The sequence below is a fragment of the Phaseolus vulgaris genome, chromosome 9 (genome assembly GCF_051622355.1).
Source record: "Phaseolus vulgaris cultivar YP4 chromosome 9, ASM5162235v1, whole genome shotgun sequence".
In the NCBI taxonomy this organism is placed as follows: domain Eukaryota; kingdom Viridiplantae; phylum Streptophyta; class Magnoliopsida; order Fabales; family Fabaceae; genus Phaseolus; species Phaseolus vulgaris.
In genome coordinates, this window is record NC_143506.1 from 38,243,049 (window position 1) to 38,266,937 (window position 23,889).

The 23,889-nt window shown below is 35.3% G+C and overlaps 1 protein-coding gene and 1 pseudogene across 1 annotated transcript; both read right to left on the reverse strand.

The window, feature by feature from the left end:
* Window positions 1-14,414: 14,414 nt before the first annotated feature.
* LOC137822456 (ethylene-responsive transcription factor ERF098 pseudogene) lies at window positions 14,415-14,908 on the reverse strand (annotated as a pseudogene).
* Window positions 14,909-19,609: 4,701 nt separating this feature from the next.
* LOC137821609 (ethylene-responsive transcription factor ERF098) lies at window positions 19,610-20,358 on the reverse strand. The gene has a single exon (XM_068626289.2). It carries the CDS (start codon window positions 20,174-20,176, stop codon window positions 19,799-19,801), a length of 378 nt encoding a protein of 125 aa, XP_068482390.1. The 5' UTR covers window positions 20,177-20,358; the 3' UTR covers window positions 19,610-19,798.
* Window positions 20,359-23,889: the final 3,531 nt, after the last annotated feature.

Sequence of the window (23,889 nt, forward strand, 5' to 3'; positions counted from 1 at the left end):
GATCCCTAATTCAAAGCCAAAAACGTTTATATAAGAGTGAGATCAGAATACAAAAAGAAATTAAAAATTTTCCAAGATTGCTAAAAGCTTTGCATTGGTTAAGGGTGGGATATGAGTTGCAGTATCAGGTGTAATCTTTCCTATTCTTTCTTGTATTTCAATTCAGATTTGTAAACTTGAAAGGTATTGGTGTATACAGTCAGAGGGTGTTCTAACTTGTAGTATGTGTTACAAAGAGGGTGAGTGTTCTTGAAGGGTTCAAGATCACCTCTTTGGTGTTTGTGTAATCTGTGATTGATTGCCTAGTGAAATACTCAGGGATTTCTGGAGACTGAATGTAGTTCAGGTTAAGAGTGAACTAATATAAATTTTGTGTGTTGAATCTTTCTATCCCTCACTGCCTTAAAAGCTATTTGATTTGTGTTTTTGCAAAGTGCCGATAAAAACAATCAATTCACATAAACAACCGATTGATTTTTTTAAATCAATTTTAAAACAGTTTTATTTCTTGGCTGATCTGATTGTTTTGTTCTGTGATTCTGCATTAATCTTCATTCTTGTCTAGTATTTTAAAAAATCTTTCATGAAACAACTCACACCCCTCTTATTTAAAGCCTTTAATTCTAACAAATTGTTCATTAAAAGATTTAATTGTTTTGATTCCCATTCGAACGTGAATCTTCTCCATTCTAAGAGATCACTTCCAAGTATTATTTTTCTAATATTCGGTATCACAGAAATTAAATATAACCTTGGATATTTAGTAGTTTCCAACCCATCTATCTTCCCAAACTCTTATGGATTAACTTTGATTTCGTTAATCACTTGATCGAATGAAGTCGTAAAGGAAGAAACATTATAATAAAGAAAATCGTGTTAGTGATAAAGGAAATCATTCTCTCATAAATGATAAAAGGCTTGATTCTCTCTAGGTTTGATGCCCTGTTTCAACAAGTAATCATTTATGTATCATTATATCTCAAGCCAACATTATTTAGCAACTAAATAAATAAAAAATCACAAGGTATTTTTCTAATTATTTAATTAGTGATTAAGATTACTGACTTTACTTATCACTATTTTAATAATTAGTTATGCATGGCCGTCAACCACTTTCTATATTTCAAGCGATTGCGTAAGAATGTTGCATGTTGGAGAGGTAGATATCTTTAAAACGCTGACATGAGTTGACTTTGTTAATTTTTTTCCATTTTTTGTCTTTTTATCTTTTGTTTCTTCTACTGTTATTTTATTTATTTAATTCTTAGTATTTTTTATAAGTTAAAATATTAAAATTATATATTCGTTTTTATTATCAGAAAAATTATATATATTAGTTATAATAGTTTTATTAATATTAATATTAAAGGTAATATTATTCTTATTATAATAAAACCTTATTATTATTATTAATTTTAGTAATAATATAAAACAAATTATAAAATTATTATTACAATAATATATTATTATCATAATAAAAATTTATTTTTATAATAATATATTAATTAAATAATTATAATAATATTGTTGATATTAATTTTATTATTAATTATTATAACTAATATTTATTACAGTATTTTATAATATATTTTTATAAATATTAAGAGCTAATAAATACTTTTGCAAAAATTTATAATAATATATTATTATAGTAATCATAATAATAAATTAATATTAACAATATTATTAGTGTATTATAATTATTGTTGAATAATCGTAAAGAATAATTATTATAATATTATCCAAAAAATTAATTTATTTTTTATATTATTTTAATTTTATTATGATAATAATAAAATATTACTAATAATAATATTTATATTATTACAATAAAATTAATATTATTAACATTAATTTTATTATTAGTATTTACTATAATTATATATAATTATTTTTTAAAATAATAATTTTAAAAAACTTAATATTTTGATTTGAACAGATTACTTAATAAAATATCCACTAAAGATTTATATATCAACCTATATCGTAATATTATATTCACTGTCATCCAAAATAATTCTCATGGACTTTTTTTAAACCTTGTGTCAGGTTTAATAAATAAGCTTATATATACACTTAAATTTTCTTAGTTCCCAGTATGGCAACATATTACATATCTAGAATCGGGTTGACTTATATATTGTATATATATAGTACCTTCCTCGCAATTCTATTATATATATACTGAGATATGAGTAAAAGTCAACGAATGCTCTTTTTGTCACCTACCCCTTTTTATATAAGGACTTGAACTTACCGAGAAAAAATAAAAAAATAAATTAACATTATAACTTGAGTCACTATGCAAAGTCAAAGATTTGAACAGATGTCTATCACATGTTTGAGGAACACCAAATCAGTAACTTATTTACTGCAAAATCACTTGTATATAATTTTTTTTTTATATATGCTCCTTTTAATTTTAATGTATTTTGATGAAAAAAAAATCTATGAGTACATAATCAGAAAGGAAAAGTAAAATAACTAAGACTATTTGAACTGTGAAATTGTAATCTCCATAACATCAACCAAACATGACGGTTTCCGAAGCCTTGCTGAGGGAGACTCCGTTGAGTTCGCCATTCAATCTGACTGACGGACGCGCCAAGGCGGTTGATGTCACCGGTCCTGACGGTGCCAGCGTCCTGGGAACCCGTCGTGGTGGTGATGGTAGCCGAAGCTACGGCGGTGGTGGACGAGGTGGAGGCGGCGGCGGCGGCGGTGCTTGCTACAACTGTGGAGAGTCCGGTCACCCAGCTAGGGATTGCTTCCAGGGAGGCGGCGGAGATAGGTACGGCGGAGGTGGAGGTAGATATGGTGGCGGCGGAGGAAGGTATGACGGCGGCGACGGCGGCGGTGGAAGCTGCTACAACTGTGGGGAGTCTGGGCATTATGCTAGAGAATGGCCATCTAATGCTTGCTGAAGTTTGTTTTAGGATTTTATGTTTATGAATTGCTTTATGTTTTTTATTTCAAGATCGTTTAGGGTTTCAGTGGCTTCTGTTTCGAACTATGAATTTTAATTAGTAGAATAGGTGTTGGGGAACCCTAAGTGAAGCAGCAGGGAAAAACAAATAAAGTAAAAGAAAATTGACTACGATAAACTATAGCACACCATGCTTGTGTTATTTTTAGTATCAGTTTCCAATATATATCATTGAACCTTCTACGTAAACCTGCATGAAGATCAAAACGAAATAAGCAATAAGACTCTGAGAAATGCATAGGAAGCAATTTATAGCTATATATGATACTTACTTTGAACTACAGAAAATAAGAAAACGCATACCTTTTGAAAATCATCTATTCTTGGGATAAAATATGCCCTTTGTAGTTGGTGGCTTCTGACCACCGGAGCTTGATGAAGAAGTTGAGCCAGTGCCCTTAGGTGGGGGTTTTGTAGGGCAAATGGCATTCTGAATATTGGTGTTACTGGAACTCATTTTCCTAAGACAAACAAAAATTCAAGCTTCTTAAGTAATGGCTCCTTTTGTGTAATTTTTGGCACATCACTTCCAATATCGCCACAGGTATTTATAATGAAGATTCTAAGCCTGCATTCAAAGGAGGAACTTACCAAGTAATTAATCTGATTGTGATTAATAGGGAATTTACATATATTTTCCTTTTCCACATATACATATGCCGTGAACTAAGGTTTAAATTATTTAATTTATAAAAGATTAAAATATTAGTAAATGTAGTCGTCAAATAAAGGGTCCTTTGGACTTTTAAGTGAATAATGTATAGCTTTATACAACGAATAATGTATTCCTTACTTCAGTTGGAAGCTCTCCTTAGTTCGAGATAAGGTTGATAAAACGCTAACTTTTTATGTATAAGGGTTGGACCATTCTTGAAATGGTTTCCATTTATTTATTTTTTATTATTAATAAAAAAATAATTAAAGACTATTCACCTTGAATAACCTTTCAATTTACTTTCCTATCAAAAAATGAGGTTATAAGTATTAAACTATAGATCACTTGGTCATAAGAACTATAATTCATTAAGAGTTTTATATATTTGAATATATCTAGCATTTTGTAGTGAAACATTGAAGTCATACCAACACCCCGTGTATCAATATTCCAGGAAGGAACTTACCAAGTAACTTGATAGCAATTACAGGAAAACAAATTTACATGGTCGCATATATATATATATATATATATATATATATATAAAACATTGTCACATATATATGACGTATGTCATATTCTCACCAACCAAAAAAAAAAAATGAAGCATGCATGTGGGAAGCAAAAGATACACTTGATTTATGGTGACTTAGAAAAGGTCGTGCCGTGTGCTATAGAATTCTTCTCTTTGGTTTGTAGAAAACACAAAAAATTTCGTGGAAGTATCATTTTCTAATATCACATGACTTTAATGGTGGAGTAGCTATATCTTTGACTGTTTGAATTAATGTTTGAAATTCTTTAATATTAGAGTGAAGTTAAATGCTTCTTCTTGCTGCATCTTTTCTTCGTAATTCAGGTATCATTCGAATTGAAGTTTCTGAATGATACCAGGCAAGAGATTTTCATTGCCTATCGTTAACTAGTATTTCTGATTTTGTTTCAAAAGTATTTTATTTGTTAAAAAAAAATAAAAGAAAGAGCGAGTTATTATATTCATTATAATTATTGATAAATATTTTCCCAAGAATGTATTTTATCTTCCTGACTAATATATATATGAAAAGTTTCCATCGTCCTTCGTAGGCTTTTTTTTCTCCTTTTCCCATCTGTTCATGGTCAATGAAGGATTCTTATTTTAAATCTAATGGTCAAAATCGAATGTTTCTTATGTGAACACAGAACTTTCTCTTCTTTTGCTTCCAATTGGTTGTTAATTTGAGCTAGGTAAGAGAAAATTGTTCGACTTTACACTTGCACATGTTTGCTAGAGAAAGACTCGTTAACCTAACTTAATTTACTAGAAGTCTACAATTTAATTTCCCCTGCTTGAATTCCATCACACCATTAATGTTATTGGAACAAATTCTTCCTAAATTAATGAATTAATGAAGTGCATGATGATAAGTTTCTATTGAATTCTTATATTTATTCTCATCATATATATAATTAATTAACTATGTTGGAATATAAGAAACAGAGAGAAAGAATATTTGATTATTGTGTCTACAAGCACTGTTCACGTAAGTTTATATACAAACAAGAGCACCTAAGTACAGACTAAAGATATTAACAGAATAACATAATGGTAACAAGATTATACACTGACTAATATCCTCCCCTGTAAACTTATGGGGGTGGTTCAGTAACCATGAGTTTATGACGGAATTCTAGAAAAGAGGGACCAACAATGGGTTTAGTAAAAGTATCAGCTATTTGAAATCTGGCAGGGAGATGAAGCAAGCGAATTTTGTTTTGCTGAACATAGTCGCGAACAATGGAGATCTAGTTCGAAATGCTTCGTTCGAGAATGCATGATAGGATTGGCACTTAGAAGAACAACTCCCAGATTATCCGAGAAGACCTGTGGTTGAGTGGAGGAAAGGAAAGGTGTAGTTCATGTAGAAGGGATTGCAACCAAATGACTTCAATTAGAGCTGCAGCAATGCTGCGATATTCAACTTCAGTGCTGCTACGAGATACAACTCGTTGTTTATGTGAGGACCATGCAATGATGTTGGGACCATAATAAACACAGTAGCCAGTGGTGGACTTCCTGTCGTCAATATCACTACCCCAGTCAGCGTCACTAAAAGCGCGTATGTCTCTGGAAGGGCTACGTTGAATGAGCAAGCCATGAGAGCGGGTGCCAACAAGGTAGCGTAAGATGCGCTTGACTGCCTTCCAATGATGCTCCTAAGGATCGTGCATATACTGACACACTTTGTTTACAGCATAGGACAACTCAGGACGTGTGACAAGTATGTATTGAAGGGCTCCTACGACAGATCGATACATGGATGGATCAGACAAGGCAGCGGAGGCATCTTTTGGTATGCGAAGGTTAGTTTGCATGGGGGTGGGTAGAGGTTTGGCAGCATGCATGTTTGTGCGTATAAGAAGATCATGGATATATTTGTGTTGGGACAAGTGTAGACCGCCACTGGAAAGACGTTTGACTTGTACACCGAGAAAGTAATGAAGGGGACCAAGATCCTTGAGAGTGAAACAAGAGTTGAGCTTGACTATAAGATTCTGAATTTCCTGGGAAGAGGATCCTGTGATGATAATATCATCAACATATATGAGAATAAAAATTGTGTATGAGGGATGAAACTGCACAAATAAGGAAGAATCACTTTTGATAGCATGAAAACCAAAGGTGTGAAGGGTGTTACTTAGCTTTTGAAACCACGAACGTGGTGCCTGTTTTAAGCCATATAAGGCTTTGTGAAGTTTGCAAACAAGAAGAGGATTGTCCAACACGAACCCTGGTGGCTGGTGCATATAGACATCCTCCTGTAAGTCTCCATTCAGAAACGCATTATTTATGTCAATTTGACGAACAACCCAATTAGCAGAGATCGCGTGAGTGAGAACAAGACGAATGGTGGAAGGTTTAACCACAGGACTGTAAGTGTCATAGTAATCACACCCTGCAGTTTGGCTAAATCCCTTGGCTACAAGGCGAGCTTTGTGCCCATCTGCATGATATATATTTTTAAAGAGACATTTGCAGCCAATCGCTTTAGCTCCTTCAGGGAGAGAAGTTGAGGACCAAGTGTTATTGTTGAGAAGGGCATTGTATTCATCAGTCATTGCTTGACACCAAGGAGGGGAAGAGAGCGCTTCGGCGATGGATGTTGGTGCAGATGGTTGTAAATCAGAGTGTGTATGAAGGACTTTAGGTTTGAAAATACCAGATTTGGACCGCGTTGTCATGTGATGAGTATTGACAGGGCCATGATCAGTGAAGGAGGTGGGCAGCAGGGGAGAAACAATAGGTCGAGAAGTAGTGAGAGCAGGAGAATCAAAACCAAGTTGAGAAACATGAGAAGAATTAGCAGCAGGAGAGTGAATAACAGAAATAGCATGGTTCAAAGAATCAGATTCAATATTATCATGCACAGGGTGATGAAACTTATATTTAGGAAGGTCATAGGGGAATAATTCTTCATGAAAAATGATATGCCTAGAAATATAAACCTTACCAGTGTTAGAGAGGCAAATATAACCCTTATTATGAACACTGTAGCTAAGAAAAATGCAGCAAGCGGATTTGAAGTCAAGTTTGTGTTTGTTGTAGGGTCGAAGCAAAGGATAGCAAGCACACCCAAACGTTTTGAAAGTGTTATAATCAGGCAGTTTGTGAAACAACAATTCATAAGGGGATTTATTTTGTAAAACATGGGAAGGCAGCATGTTAATGATATACACAACAATTAGAAAGGCTTCACCCCAAAATTTGATGGGTAATGAAGCAGAAGAGAGAAGAGTTAAACCCATATCAGAAATGTGACGATGTTTACGTTCGATGGAACCATTTTGCTCATGGGTGTGGGGACAAGTGAAATGATGAAGAATACCATGCATATGAGTGAAACTTTTAAAACATACGAATTCCTTTGCATTATCAGTTTGGATAGAACGCAGTTTGAAACCAGTTTGATTTTCAGCATATTTTGAAACGAATGAACGAATTTAGGGCTTGTGATTTATTATGCAAAAGAAACAACCATGTATGTTTGGTGTGAGCATCTAAAAAGGAGATATAATAGCGAGCACCATTGGAAGCACATACAGGGGCAGGACCCCATATATCAATAAAAACTAACTCTAAAGGTGCAGTGTATTGAGAAAGAGAGGTGATCCTGCCTGTTGACCAGAACACTGGAACCTGCCTCGTCAAAGGATCGACGTGCGCACCGCTTCAAGCTTCCGTTCTTCTTTGAGATCCACCTCAAGAACCTGCAAAAGAACAGAGCGGCGACGCTGCGGCCGATCGCACTCCAACGCCCAAGTCAGTGACAGAACCACCAAATACTAAGAGCAAGAACACTCAAGAAATCTCAAGGAACCGTGCAATGTTCTCTCTCCCAGTAAGCTCTAGAACTCGTAAGCGTAAAGAGTATAATCTGAACGTGCGTACCTCAGAAAGTTCGTTGAGAACTCTTATACACCTGGTTACTTTCTCTCTCCTGGCAGTTACAGACCTGGACACGTGGCTCGCATCCAGTCGTACACGTGCCACCATCTGGAGCCTCCTTGACTTGGGCGCTGCTTCTGATTCTCTTTTTGGCTAAGTTACTTATGCATGGTATTGCCCAGTGCATAGCTAACTTGGGAGTGCGATCTTTACTGGAACGGGCGAGTTAGGGTGCTCTCGTACACCTTCCCTGTGGTCTCGCCGGCCGCCTTCATAATCTGCACCGCCTTCGTCTTCGGCGATGTGCTTGTTCTGGCGATCTCCAATCACTTAGTCGCCTGAGTTTACCATCTAGCGACTTCATCTTCAACTGGGTGATCGCCGGTTCTGGTATGCTGGAGGTCGGAGCACGCCAACTTAATAACTGGCGATGTCACGAGCCACCCGACTTCCTTCCCTTCTGCAACTCTGGCGCCTTGTCCACACGCCTACTCTGTGGCTTGGTGCCACGTCATCACTTCCGACTACCAGGGCGGTACACAAGCCCCCCAGTCTTAAGCGAAAACTTGTCCAGCGAAAAGACTGAAAGAGTCACGTCAACACCGGTCTACGTGGCACTGACGCAGAATTCCAAGCGGTTGTACTTTCTGCTTCTCTGACGCTCCACCAAACCCCTCACCCATCGTTCGACACGTGGCTTCATCAACGGTTACCTTTAGTTACCGTTTGCGCTTCCCAAACCCATTTCGAAAAAACTCTTAAACCCATTTTCACTCTACTGTTCCATCACTTTTCTTCGTATTCTCAAACGCTCTCACCTTCTCCTGCGAAAAACTCTCAGCGTTCTTCAACATTCTGAATCACCAGCATCCTTCATCGTCTTCCTGATCATCAAAAGGTACCTCCTTTCCTTCTTCTGCTTGTTTTTCTTGCATTTTAACCGATTCGCATCATCCTGTAACTGTCTGGTGCATACGTTGTGGGTTGTTTTTCCATTTCTCCTTTCTCGTAGCTTAGGGCTTCGTCGATCGTTGCAACGAACCTTCGTTCGTTCGCTTTTCACCCTTCTCCCATGATCGAGTCAGCCTCTGCGAACCCTGATCATTTTTCCTTTTCTTCTTCCTTTGCAGCTTCGAGAATGACCCGCTCAAAGATCACCCCGAATCCTTCTCCTTCATCGCGAAACCCCTCTTCTCAAGCACTCATCCCACCGCGAGCACGCGGTGCTTCATCTTCCCAGGCTGAGAGGCCTGCACCTTCCCGCCCCAACCTGGCCCAGGCGACTCCACCTACCACCGGAGGAGCCCCCGTCCCCCCATCAGTCTTCAAAAAACTCTACCCCTGGGCCAACTCGACCCTGTTGAGGGAAACGTCTTCCGTGAACACTGTTGGGGCAGTTTTGCGACTGACTAAGGGGGATGAACCTCACCAAACATTTCATAAGGAGCACGATGAGAAGATGATAGTGCTACCTTGCCCCCTCGATCTGCCCGGTTGTGCCGACGATAAGGCGAGCGCTGACAGGCCCTTCTGCTTCGTCTACACGACGCTATTCAAGAAGGTGAAACTGAAGTTTCCCTTTACCCGATTCGAGAGGGAACTCCTCACCGAGCTCAACATTGCTGCCGCCCAGCTTCATCCCAACAGCTGGGCGTTTGTGCGAGCATTCCAAGAGATGTGCGACCATCTGGGGTTGCCCGCATCCGTAGACGTATTTTTGTTTCTCTTCGAAGTCAAGCACCCAGAAGACCGCCTGTGGGTTAGCTTAAATGGGATCGCTGGGAGGTCAATCTTCTCCATCTTCCAGCAATCCTACAAAGACTGGAAAGGGAAGTTCGTCCAAGTGCGCCCTAACGACAAGGACGCCTCCCTACTCGACGGCTTCCCCTTGTACTGGGTGGACAAGGGGAAGAAAGAGTCCAAGAGCTGCTTCAGGAGACCCAGAAGTCCTGACAGCATGGGTGCATTGGACAGAGATCTCTGCCTCTTTTGGAAGAGTGTGGCGGAGGCCAACATCACCTTCCTTACCACCACCCTGATCTGCTTCGAATTCTACGAGAACCAACTCGAAATTCGAATAGGTTAGAACATTTAAACTGTTGTTTTAATACTGCTTTTGTCAACTGTTTCTGGGCGTCTTGTGCGTTACGCGCAAGACTTTGGTTTTATTTTTCTGTACTATTTATCTGCTTTGCTATTGCATACTGCCTTGTGCGTTGACTCTTCTCCTTGAACTAACTCCTGTATTTTCGCTCCATGCAGATAATATGTTGGGCCAGGGCAAACTCGCGGAATTGAGGGCGCTCGCCCGAACCCACGGGTTGGCGACGGGCTCTCAAACAGTACCAAATTCGGTGGTGGAAATCGCCGTCGCCCAGGGTCGATCGCCACCTAAGGGCCTAGCTCCCTCCGATGTCCAGCCCGCCGCCCAACGTAAGAAACTCATCCTCAAAAGGCCCAAGAGGAAGGCTCCCCAGGTAGTCCACGAGGATGAGGAAGAAGATGACGAGGTCACCGAAGATGGCCTTATCACAAAGAGGAAGAGGGTGGCACCTTCTTCACCACCTGCCCCACCCCCTCTTCCAACCTCAACACCTCCATCCACGCCCGTTCCACCTCCAACCTTGCCATCTCCACCAGCTCCTGCCTCACCTGTCCAAGCCATTCCACTGGCAACCGCGCCACCTGCGGTTGAGGCCCAAGAGCCAAATTTCATGGAGGACCCCCCGAACGCCTCCACGCCATATGTATCAGCTGGAGGGGGTCCTCCTTCCAATGCCTCAGCCGCAGATGTTGCTCCAATCGGGGATGAGGTTGCCCACACCTCACCGAGTCCCCGACGTCGCCACCACGAGCAGGAGCGCCTACTGAAGAACCAACCAAAGAAGGTGACGACGAAAATCAACAACAGGCCCACCTAACACCTCTACAAGCAGCAAACCTCCCTCTTGAGGTTACGAGGATGTGGGAGCCTTTATCTGCTAAGCTGAAGACGATAGCAGAAGACATCCCCGCCATCGTAACCAGAGCCGTGGAGAGCTCCACCAGGAAACTCCAGGACGACCTCTTCAACCTTAAAACTGAAAACAGCACCATGAGGGTCGAGGTGGGGAAGTTGTCCTTTAACCTGACACTCGCGGAGATTGAACACTCCCGAGTAGAGGACGCAATGAGCACCGAGCTCAGGTTGGCGCGCAAGGAGGCCACTGATCTCCGCCATAAGGTGCAGCAACTTGCTCAAGTAAAGATCGAACTGGAGAACAAGATTGTGCCTTATCGCGTCAAGGTGGCTGACCTGGAGGCTCTCGTAAAAACCGACGCCGCCAAGGTGAAAAAATTGGAGCAAAGGTCAGCCGACCAGGAGACCCTCCTTGGAAAGGTGGAGAAGGCGAGGGATGACGCCATCACTGAGCTCGACGAAGTCAATAAGAAAAATGGGGAGCTTGCAGCTGAACTGGGCAAGGCGCAAGCAGAATCCAAGAAGGTTGCTGAAGACCTTCTTCAGGCTCAAGAAATCAACGAACAACTCAAGAAGCAAGTTGAGGAGCTGGAGCAGCAGAATAAGGGACTGAAAGAACAAGCTGAAGGACTCGAGAAACAGATTGAAGAGCTTAAGAAGCAAATTGAAGATCTCAATCTGAGTTCCGCCCAAATTCTGGCTGCTGGATTCGAGGCTGCACCGGAACAATTCGCCTGCTTGTTCCCTGATCTGGATCTCAGCATGGTGTCTCTAAATAATGAGGTGGTGGATGGAAAAGAGGTGCCCGCCGAAGACTAATCAATTTACTCCATCCACTGCTTTTATACTTTCTCTTGTGTATAACTTGTACTGATTTTTATATCTTCCCGCACATATATTTGAACTGATACTTACTGTTAATGACAAAAATCTGTGTGTTTTCTCTTGCGACTTTTTCAACTGCTTTAACTCTCCTTGCGTATTTTACTTCAAAGAAAAGACTTAGCGAAACTGTAGGCACGATCTTTGACTTAACTTAACTCAGCTACTGGCTTAAACACTGCTTCACCCGATCTGCTTCATCAAAACGGGTCTTTTAACTTTCTCGCCACTATTTGAACTTTTCCTGGTCGCCAGAGACTCTTGGCGATCAGCTTCTTTCTGGCTTCACGCCTTGTTCACATGTGATTGTTATTTGCTCATTTTGTCATTTACAGTTAACGATATTTATCGCTCCAGTTTACGGTCTCCACAATAGTTCTAAGCTTATGAGGTCTAATTTAATCCATGAAATAGATGATTCAATTATAAATAAACAAAAAAAATGTTCATATTGCAGAATCCAAGGTCACAATAGAAACAATTGTCCGCACAAACAAACTTGATAATAAAATTCAATTTCAAATTTAATTATTAATTTCCTCATTTTCTTTACCTAAGTATTTATTCCTTCATAAAAAAATTATTTATTAAATTAATTTCAAATATTACATAAGTTATAATTTTAATTATAATTAAATAATTATAATATATATTTATTTTTAAAAAAAAAATATGACGTGGAAAAAGTCGTGCCAAGTTGACACGACTTCAGGTTGACGTGACAGAAGTTGTGCCAAGTTGACACGACTTCAACTTCACACGACTTCAAGTTGACGTGACAGAAGTTGTGTCAACTTGGCACAACTTCTACATTTGAAGTTGTGCCAAGTTGATACGACTTGCCCCATATTTGTAACTTTTTTGACAACGAACCCATTTTGGTAAAAAAAAAAAAATAATGGTAAAAAAAAAAACGCTTTTCTGAATGGAGGCTCGGGAATGTAGTTGAATAAGCAATGACGATAGAAGAGAAGGTTCTCTTATAATGAGTGAGTGTGAATTGCTGACAAACCCAGAGAACTCCTAATATAAAACATTTATACTACCCTCAAGGATCTTCATACACCACCCAAAGAACCTTGGAGGCTTCATGGCAGAGAGATAAACCTTTAAAATTTGCTATAAATAAGGATGAAGCTAAAACATAATCCTTCCATCCAATTCCCAGTATAGTATTCCTCTCATCCTGATATTACATGGAATAGCTAAAAGGGTGCTCTTAGCATGTTGGTACACCAAAAAGACATCAGATTTCTCCCTTTCCCCATCTGTTTATGTGAGAAACTGAAGAACTGATTTTTTTTTTATTAGTAAGGAAAAAGTAAATAATCACCAACTCAACCTACCACTAATCACTTGTTTTTATCGAAAAAACAAGGAGAAATTTTTTTAACCCAAGACCATAGATTGAGTTAAAGAAAATTTAGGTGATTGATAACCGCTAACTTGACAGCAAAGTTGGTACTGCTAAACGTCAAACTTAGATAAAAAAGGAGCAATGCACCCACATAAGCATCCTCTCTGTGAACATAACCTCTTTCCTTCCCCTTGTCTAAGCTGATAACAGAGGCAACAGATGCTTCAGACTCATCCACACAAAAGGGAAAAGCTGCAGACTTGGCTTCCTCTGTTGGCATGCACCACACTTTGAAGATAAATCCAAAGAAGAAAGATATAGATTCTTCTGTAGCTGCTGATTTCAAGCTCATAGGCTATCATCCTCACCAGAACATTCATATGGAGATGTCTGTCTAAAGTGTGCGGCTTCTCATTTTGAGGCTGTTTCTGCTTTTTAATTTGAGGCTAGTACACGCTTTTGGTTTCTATATAAAAATCTATTGAATTCTGTTACCATTACTATTTTTGTAAAAGGATTTTAAAATAGAATGTGGTTTGGTGCTTTCTTTGGCCTATGATTAGTAGTAGAACCATGGTAGCATCATGCTCAAAGGACAGGTTCAAAACTGTTTAGCTTTTATAACTAATTTTTATGAATCTGAATTGACTTAAAATATTAATACTTTTTTTATCACCCTTTATATCTTTGGAACCTAAATTTTTATTATTCGTGTGAAAAGATAACTTATTTGTTACTTACTGTTTGTATATACATATGCTTGGCTTTGAGGATAAAAGAAAGTTCTACATCATTCCAAACAAAATAATTTCAGCTCAATCTATGAGTGTTTTTTAATTTTTTAGATCTTTCTAGAAAAAGAATGAGATGTAACATGAGTTATATTTTTCTGTTATTTTTTTTTTCTTTTCTTTACACGAACAATGTGTATATATTCTGAAATATAACAAACTTTTCCATCTTTTTGCACTGTGCATCTCTGTCTTTGACTTGTTTTCTCACAGAGGAATTGGAAATTGCAGTTGTTTTGTGATGTGTAAATTTTATGTGGAAGAAACCAAGGCACTTAAAATGCAGAAAAAACAACATTTTTAGAGAGAATATGAACTCTGAAATAGTGAAGATTAAACACAGATAGTTCACGTCTTGTTACTCTTTCTTCTTTCTCTTCTCCTCTAACTCAAGAAGGTCTTCCAATACCTTGTCATCCAAATACTCAAACTCAATCACTTCCCCTTGTGCAGTAGAAGAACTTCCAATGACACTAGTAGTAGAAGAAGAAGAAGAAGACGATGATGAGAAGAAAGGGAAATGAGAATGGTACTCCTGAGGGAAATTAAGGATTGCAAGAGCACCCCTTAATTCTATGGCTGCTCGATCATAAGCTCTTGCTGCTGCTTCTGCAGTGTCAAATGTCCCCAACCATTGTCTTCCCGTAGGTTTTGTTGGGTCTCTGATCTCTGCTCCAAACTTACCCCATGGCCTCCTTCTCACACCACGGTACCTTCCTTCTTCCCCTTTCTCCTTGTTAACTTTACCTGACTCCTCCATGTTGTAACCTCTTGTTCTTCGGTTATTCCCAGGTAACAGAAACAATCTTATTCGAGATTGGATATTGGCTATGAATTTCTCTTTAAATAGAAACTCCGACGTTGATTCAGCATGTTGTGAGAGACAAGAGTTTTGTATGTGTTGGATCAGTTATGCCTATGCTTTATACATTCACGTATAGCGTCGTCAATACTATTCTGTCACGTTCTTAGAATCTTTCGCGGTCATGATGTGTAAAAATTCGATTCATCTACTTATCCTCAAGGGAACAAAAACAATATTTTGGAAACCAATTTTTTTTTTACAACTTGTTTCAACAATAAAATAAAATAAATGGATATATATATATATATATATTTTATTATTATATAACACAAAATTAATTTTCATTCAGGATTGAAATTTCAAACAATATATTTGTAGTAAGTAAATGATAAAATTCCACTTCTTCAATCTAATAGAAATGGATTTTCAATATTTGTAGTGTCAACAAAATTTTTCTCGATAAAAATAGTTAGAAATAATCACACTTCTTCAATCTAATAGAAATGGATTTTCAATATTTGTAGTGTCAACAAAACTTTTCTCGATAAAAATAGTTAGAAATAATCATAGTAAACATAATCAAAACTAATAAATTTTGAAAAAAAAAATTAACAATTATTTAGAAAAAAAAAATTTACATAGAGACTTATTTTTATACTATAAGTATTTGGATGGTTTAAATTTAAATCAAGATCAAAAATCAATTTTGTGTTATATAATACAAAAATAAAAAATATATTTAACTCTAAAATAAAATATAAATTACACTTAATAAAAAAAAGAATAAAAATAATTGTGATTGTATAAAATTACAAAATATTTTTGACAAGTTGACCCAAAAAAAAGACTATTTGAAGAGGGTAAATATCTTTATGTTATATGTTGAGTGCAATTTTTGTATTAGGTTTATGTGGGGGTGGAAATAGCGCGTCTTGAATTGGTTTTTAAATTAATTAACTGTGGTGACCTAATTCAAATTTGCTAAGAACAACGAACAATCATGTTAATAACATGGTTTGACCTTGGGTGTTTACTGAATTGACCTATATATTAATAAGATTCTTTTCATTCTTGAACCTTTTGAGTAGAAGATTATTTTCATCATACAGTAATCTTCTTTTGGTTAGATAAAACGCCTTTAATTTTTCCTTTTCGGTAAATGAATCAATGGGGGAAAAACGCAGTTTCTGTTTTTTTCGCCAGCAAAATATAAATAAAATAAATTGAACATTTTATTTACTTCTAAATAAAGTTATTGATTTTGGATTTATGACATCGAGTGTGAACATTGGGATAGAAAATCTCAAGTGATAAGGTAACTCTACTTATGCATGTCCGAACAGTGAATTTTTTTTTATTAATAAAAAATAAAATTAATTAAAAATGTTTCAACCTTTATAAAAAAAAATCTTTAAAATCTGTAAAAATGATTCGAAGCAAGTAACTTGGTCACAGTACCACAGCTAAACAAAACAGTGAATTTAAGAAATCTAAATTTTGGTAGCAGACTTTTTGTTTTACTCTGCTTCGAAGGGGTTCTGCTTCTTCACCTTGCAGTCACGTTTTCTCTCATTGCCATTTTTTTTGTTTGTATTATTGCTTCCATCCCTGCTGTCGTATGTGGAATTCATCAATGAACAAAAGCACTAACGCAAGTTATGGGATGGTGCTCTTTGTTCTCACATATGTCTTACAATTGGAATTTACGCTTCATCTGGATTGTAGTCTCAAATGTGTTAATTTTTATCTGGTCCCAATTTAAGTAAAAGGAAATATTTTGTTCTCACAAAATAAAGTTGTGTTTAAGAACGTTATTTGTCATGGTTATTTGTCATGCAGATAAAATTTTAGCATAACAAAAGGGAAATGGTTGATATGGATCATTAATCTGAATAAAAAATCTGATTTTTCTTATCTTTGTAGTGTTTGAGTCCTTTACCATGTTTATACATGTCTTAATTCTTCTAGTTTCATTGTCTACAAATAAGATTTGTTATAATGTATGGAATGATTAGAAATTTATTCTCACATTCGATAGTGGAATGTAGTCGACTAGTCATCAACGTATTTAAGAAAATTTAAAATTAAGAAACAAGGTTTTGAATAAAACTTCCGAAAACTTTTTTTCAAGATGATGTCATCTCATAGTTTTGAACTTAACTTCTTAATAATTTTCACAAAGCATTAGATGATGACCAAGAGTACACTATAAGAAAATCATAAAATAAAAATCAATTTTTAGAGACTAAAATAATTAGTTGCAATAGTAACTAAAGTAGATATCATTTTAGAAACTAAAAAAATGGTTTATAAATTAGTTTTTATTATTGTGAAATAGTTTCTAAATTGATATCTAATTAGCTACCAAGATTTTAACTACCAATTATTTTGATTCTAATTTTGGTAGCAAAAACCTTAGTTGCTAATTAGATACCAATTTAGAAACCATTTAACAATAACATAAACTAATTTAGAAACCAAAAAATGATTTAGTCTCTAAAATGGTCTCTAATTTAGTTAATATAACAACTAATTATTTTTTGTCTCTAAAATTAGTTTCTATTTCATGATTTTCTTGTAGTGGTAGTTAACTCATGCAACGAAGAACAATGAACAAAAATAAAGTTTTCTTATACATTTTCATTCCAAAATTGAATTATACTTAATTTTTGTTTTGCAAGCAAGTTCCAATGATTGCACTGATTACAAGTATTACATTGAAGAATTTCACTAATTACAATTGATTACAAGTATAATGATTAATTGTGAATTACAAAAGTGAAGAGATACTAAATAGAATAGAGAGATATCTTAATCACATGTACACTTAGTATTATCATTGTACATGCTTTTCTATCGACAATAAATAAATTAAATAACTTTGAGCATTTAAAAGACCTTCCAATTCGTATACAAAAACAACTTACACTAATGTTCACATAGGGATATAGATACAAAAAGACAACCAAGAAAACATTCAACAAAGGACATAGTTTTGAGACTAAGACTACTACCATAACAAAAGATACACCTATTGTTCATTTCAGTTCCACAATTTACCAGATTAGTTGGTGTAGCACCGATGACAACACAAAGTTTGCATCACCAAGAGCTACTCCAAACTAAATGCAGCCACCCAACATGCCGAAGGTAAATAACCAAGAACAATTGTTGATTGTCGTTGATGTTGGTTCTGCTAAAAGGTAGAAACCTTAACTACTTTCTTTGCTAAGGATCTCTTTACATGCTCAAGTTGTGGCATCCAAAACACCACTCCTAGAAGTTCCTTCTACTGCATGATTTCTTCTTCACATTCTATATGTTTTTTTTATCGGCTAAGAATAAATGAATTATTTGGAGTATTTAAGGGGTAATCCAACCCTATACACACAAAATACAATGCAAGAAACACTATCATCTCTAAAAAAAGATCAAGCACCTGCCTCCTCCAAGGATAACATGGCTACCAAAAGTAATGTTATACCCATAATAACAACATAGAAGATAAAAGTATATCTCCCTAATTAGATAAACTATCTTCCTTTCATCATAACCAAATATACATGATTCTACACACCTCTTATCCAGCTAAGATACAAAACCAAATTCAGATTTGTGCAACAGCTGCAACAACAGTTTTACAACAGAGCTATGTGAAGGTGACATCCATTTTGTCACTTTCCAAGCCCTACAATTAGTAGCATAGGGCCCATTTCAACTCCTACTAGCCACAAACACCTGCACTTTGTGTTGGGCCTAGATCGAATCGAATTCGATCGAGATTAGGTTAGGTCGGACCAAGATTGAGTTGAGTTCAACTGGATTTAGGTGGAGTAAGACTCAGTGAGATCAAGACGAACTGGTCCAAGGTTGACCAAATTAAGTTGGACATGTGTCTAACCAATACACACTTAAGTCAATCGTACATCAAATTTACTCTAATTGACAAAATAGATTTAATCTAAATTTAAATTTAAATTGAATTAATAAAATCTAAATCAATTTCATCCAGTTAAAATAGATATGTATTTAGATCCAATCTATTCTATTAGATTTGAATTAAATCTAGATTTTGGATTTTGAAAAATCCAATTCATAACACCCCTAGACCTATGTTTGATTAACACAAAGGAAATTAAATAAACTGTAACCTATTATGAGATATTACAAAGGCGAATATATAACAAAGAACAAGAGAGCAAACGCAACGTAATTAAGAAGCCATCAACCTTAAGATTGCCAACCTTTTTCTCAGGTTACAGCATCGCAACATCATCATCTGCCAAAAATCTAGATCAATTTAAAAGAAAATATTTTCAGTGTCTGAGAAAGCATAAAGAAATCCTCAAATCATAACTAAAATTGAGAAATGTAATAAGAGTTACCAAGAGATTTGATTGACAGTTCAAGAGGATGATATAATATTGAATCTCAGTATAATGCAGTAGACCAATAACGTGTAAGAACATACAATATTTCACCACCTAGCAGAGCAATAATCAAGAAACATTATAGTAACAACAGAACTAATCCCAAACTAATCACGAAACTCAAGTTAAAATAAAAAAGCTTAGAGAAATTAGAAACACCATGTAGAGCAAATGCTTACTGAAATAGAGTTGCATGATTTGTAAATATCTGAATCAACGTATGTACCCTCACCACATTGAACTGTGAGATTTCAGGTATCTACCATCCAAATCCTACTTCATTAACCACATTGGACCAACAATTTTTCCATATATATAAACATTAAACCGCTATTATTTCAAGATTTTGTTGCATTAACTGCAACATTTTTTCAATTGAATCAATGTTAAACGGGGGATGGGGAAGATTTTTGGAAATCAATCTGAACACTATAACACAGGTTTAGTTCAGATATCAATACAAGGAGAGAAAAAAGAAGAGGAACTAAACAAAATGCAGTCAAGCTCCTAATCTCCACTATTCCTTCTCTTCTCTTCTATCTCAAGAAGATCCTCCAACACCTTGTTATCCAAATACTCGAACTCAATAACTTCCTTCATAGCAAAAGAACTTCCATTGTCCTTAGTAGAAGAATTTGAGAACACAAAAGGAAGATGAGAATAATACTCATCGGGAAAATTAAGGATCGCAAGAGCACCCCTCAAACCAATGGCTGCACGATCATAAGCTCTAGCTGCTTCTTCTGCAGTGTCAAATGTCCCCAACCATTGTCTTCCCGTAGGTTTTGTTGGATCTCTAATCTCTGCTCCAAACTTACCCCATGGTCTCTTTCTCACACCACGATACTTCACTTCTTCATCTCCTGATGATCTCTCTTTCTCCATTTTTTTAGCAAAAAATAATAAATAAATATATAGAACACAAGAACTCACTCTTTATAACAGTACTATACTAACACATCAAAATCTAATCTCCAACAAATACAAAACTTAAAAGATCCCTCTTATCTCTCTTTCTCCATACGTTGCCCCTTCTATATGCTTAAACAACTTTGGTCTTTCTTCAGTATTTGTGTTCTTGTTTCAAGTCTTTATATATAAGCAGCCTCTGTATGATGCAGTTGAGTAGGGTTCCAACTCTTAGTTTTGGTTCCTTCTTATTGACTTGATTCTTAGCCTTCTTGAAGAAGTGTAAAAGTTGGACTCTTCTTTTGACTTGGCTTATCATATTTTGGAAGGAAGTGTCACTGGAATGAGTATATTTGGACAGGTTCCAAATGCAAATATTTGGTCAGATGATGTCCAAAGCTCGTCACTGTAGGTTGTAATACAGTCAAGGCTCTTTTCCTTTTAGGTGCTCTGTAAGGTGGCGACTGGGTCGAAACAATTACAGTGATGATATATTTTATTGTTTAGATTTTGATATAATGTTCTGAATAATGGATGATATTATTGAGTTTTAGGTTAATCGAAATTTTTTGGTTAGGAGATTGATTTAAATTGAGGTTAAAAATTTTTTTTATTTTTTTTTATCATTGTGTTAAGAAATAGACTTTAAGTCTAACTCAACTTTATAAAATCGGCTCATAAGATTGAAGTTTGTACTACTTATATATAATGAAAGACTTTAATCTCTAGTCGATGTGGGATTTCAACCCGTTGTATAAGAATTTCATCACTCTAAAATGATCTATATTTATTTATTATTTTTTATAAAAAATATTTTATTGTTTGAAATTATTATGCAATATTTTAATTATAGTATAACAATAGAGTCCTACGACGTTGGCAGATCCTAAAAGGTTTGAATAGCAAAGAGAAGATAACATTTTTTATGTTACATGAGGAACGAATTTGAATAAAGAGAATAAAGTTAAAAGAAACAGAACTTTAATAAGAATCTGACATCCAATATAGTACTGAATAAATGGGAAATATAGTAGACTATGGCCCCCCGTATTACCTTACGTAAGTCCATTTTATTTTATATTTCTTGTTTTTCTAAAAGATATAAATAGAATTAGTATATGAAAAAATATATCTAATGAAATAATAGAATTTTTTTATTTTGTTGTCCGTGTATTAATTATTAGATTAAGTAATTGAGTGCAGTTGAGAATAGCTGAATCAAAGTAATTCAAAATTGGTGTAGAGCAATTTTTTAATAAGCATGGTGTACATCATATTAGACTTGCTGCGTTAATATGTGATTTGACATTAATATTATTCAAATGGAACTGGTGTAGATACTTTGACCTGAATTTCACATCATTCAATTTGATTATCTTCTGGAACAAAAAGAAAGTCGAAATGTTTTAAAATAGAAATGATATGTTTTTTATTAACAATAATGTGGTTAGAAATCATTAGTTTGTTGTATATCCCGTAGTGTGGTAGCATGGCAGAAACAGGTAAAAGCAGCCCTATGTTCTATTTTCAGTCCTATTGTGGTTCAGAGGTTATAGTTGCATAAAAACCAATCGTAGCAATATGTTAGCCAAATATTTGAATTGGAGTGGTTAATAAAATTAGTTTTAAAGATAGAGTATTTTGAAATATTTTCTTTGTTTCAATAGAAGATTTATGTGTCTCTATTTCCAAGTGTGAGATTTTTTTATTTGTTTTCATGGTTTTGAGAGTGAAGGAGTGAATGGAGAGAGAGTGGAGACTGATTTTCATTCTTTACAAAATAAAGATATTTGTGCGAGTTTAGGTAGAATTTTTTTGTATTTTATTGAAATATCTTGTACATGTATTTTATTACAATATACAAAATTAAATATTACATAAATTTATTTATAATATAAAAAATATTTAATTATACTATTAATAACAACGTACAATTATAAATAATAAAAATAATAAAATAAAAATATTAGCAAAATATATATAGTATATAAAATAATAAATGAATATAGTAATAAATATTATTTTGATAAATTTTAATATATTTAATAATTTTATTTCAATTTAAAAAAAAAAAATATTTTATTATATTTTTAATTTTTATTAAAAACATAAGTAATTATGAATATTATATATTAGAAAAATTTAATTAATTCAAATCTACACAAAAAAAAATCATAATTTATTATTTAAATATTTTTTAATAACAAGGATAAATTTGTAAACTTACAATAAATCATCCTCACCAATTCATTCAATCATCACTCAATCCAAATATCCACACATATTTTCACACATTCTCTCTAATTCTCACAAATCCACTATCTCTCCTCTTCACAAATCCCCTCCTCAATCTAAACACAATTATTTCTTACTTATTTTTCATTTTCAATTCAACTTTCTTGCTTGTTGCTAATAGGATGTTTATGTTTTTCTTTATAAAGATTGAATCATTCTTAAAATATTCTTATTCCTAAAATATTCGTATCAGTGTTATAAAAAAAATTGTTGAAGACATATTAAGGTAAGGTATGAAAGATATGTGGTAACAGAGAATTGGTTCCCTGGGTGTTGTAGTTGTCCTGTTCTTGCTTTTGAGTGATGGAGACCTCCCTTTGGTCTGCAGCTGGTATAAGCCGTGAGTCATGCTTACATATTTTTTTGGCATGTGACAACATAAAACAATCCCACAAACACTATTCGGAATACAACTATCAGACAAAATCACTATCCTACATACTGTCTCTGCATAAGGATCATTACTGTTATTATTATAATTTTTATTATCATTATCAACCGTCTTATTAAAAATTATAATAATTATCAATAAAATTACTGTTACTAATAATAATAATATTATTATTAGGACAGAAACTAATTCAAAAACCTAAACATACATTTCATAACAAAATAATATTTTGTATCATCATGGAGAAGGGCGAGGAATGAGTTACATGAGATGTTTGTTGACGGCCGGTGGTGTGAGGATAAGGAGGTGATTAAGGACAAGGTCAGAGTTTTCTTCAAAGAAAGGTTTGCTAGAAAAGAAGGATGTCAAGTTAGGTTGGACAACGTTAGGTTCAATTCTATTTCGAAAGAAGATAATGAGTTATTGATTGCCGATTTTTCTGAAAAAGAAATTAGGGATGCGGTATGGAATTGTGATAGTTCTAAGAGTCTTGGCCCTGATGGTTTTAATTTTGGGTTCTTAAAGCATTGCTGGGAAATCATTAAGTCGGATGTGGTGTCAGCAGTGAAGGATTTCGCATCTAAGAGTCATTGGCCTAGAGGTTCAAATGCATCATTCCTATGTCTTGTTCCAAAAGTAGAAAACCCTTAGCAACTTGGCGAATTTATACCTATTTCGTTGGTCGGGTGCCTATATAAGATCATCTCTAAAGCGTTGTCTCTACACTTGAAAAAGGTGATTAGTAAAGTCATTGATATTAGACAGTCGGCTTTCCAGGAAGGTAGGGGTTTGTTAGACAGTGTGTTAGTGGCGAATGAGGTTTTGGAAAAACATAAAAGGAAAAGGAAGAGTTGTGTTTTCTTTAAAGTTGACTATGAGAAGGCATATGACTCGGTAAGTTGGGATTTTCTCTATTATATGCTAGAGAGGTTGGGCTTTTGCGCTCAATGGATTCGTTGGATTAAGGGATGTTTAGAATCTGCTTCAGTCTCGGTGCTTGTGA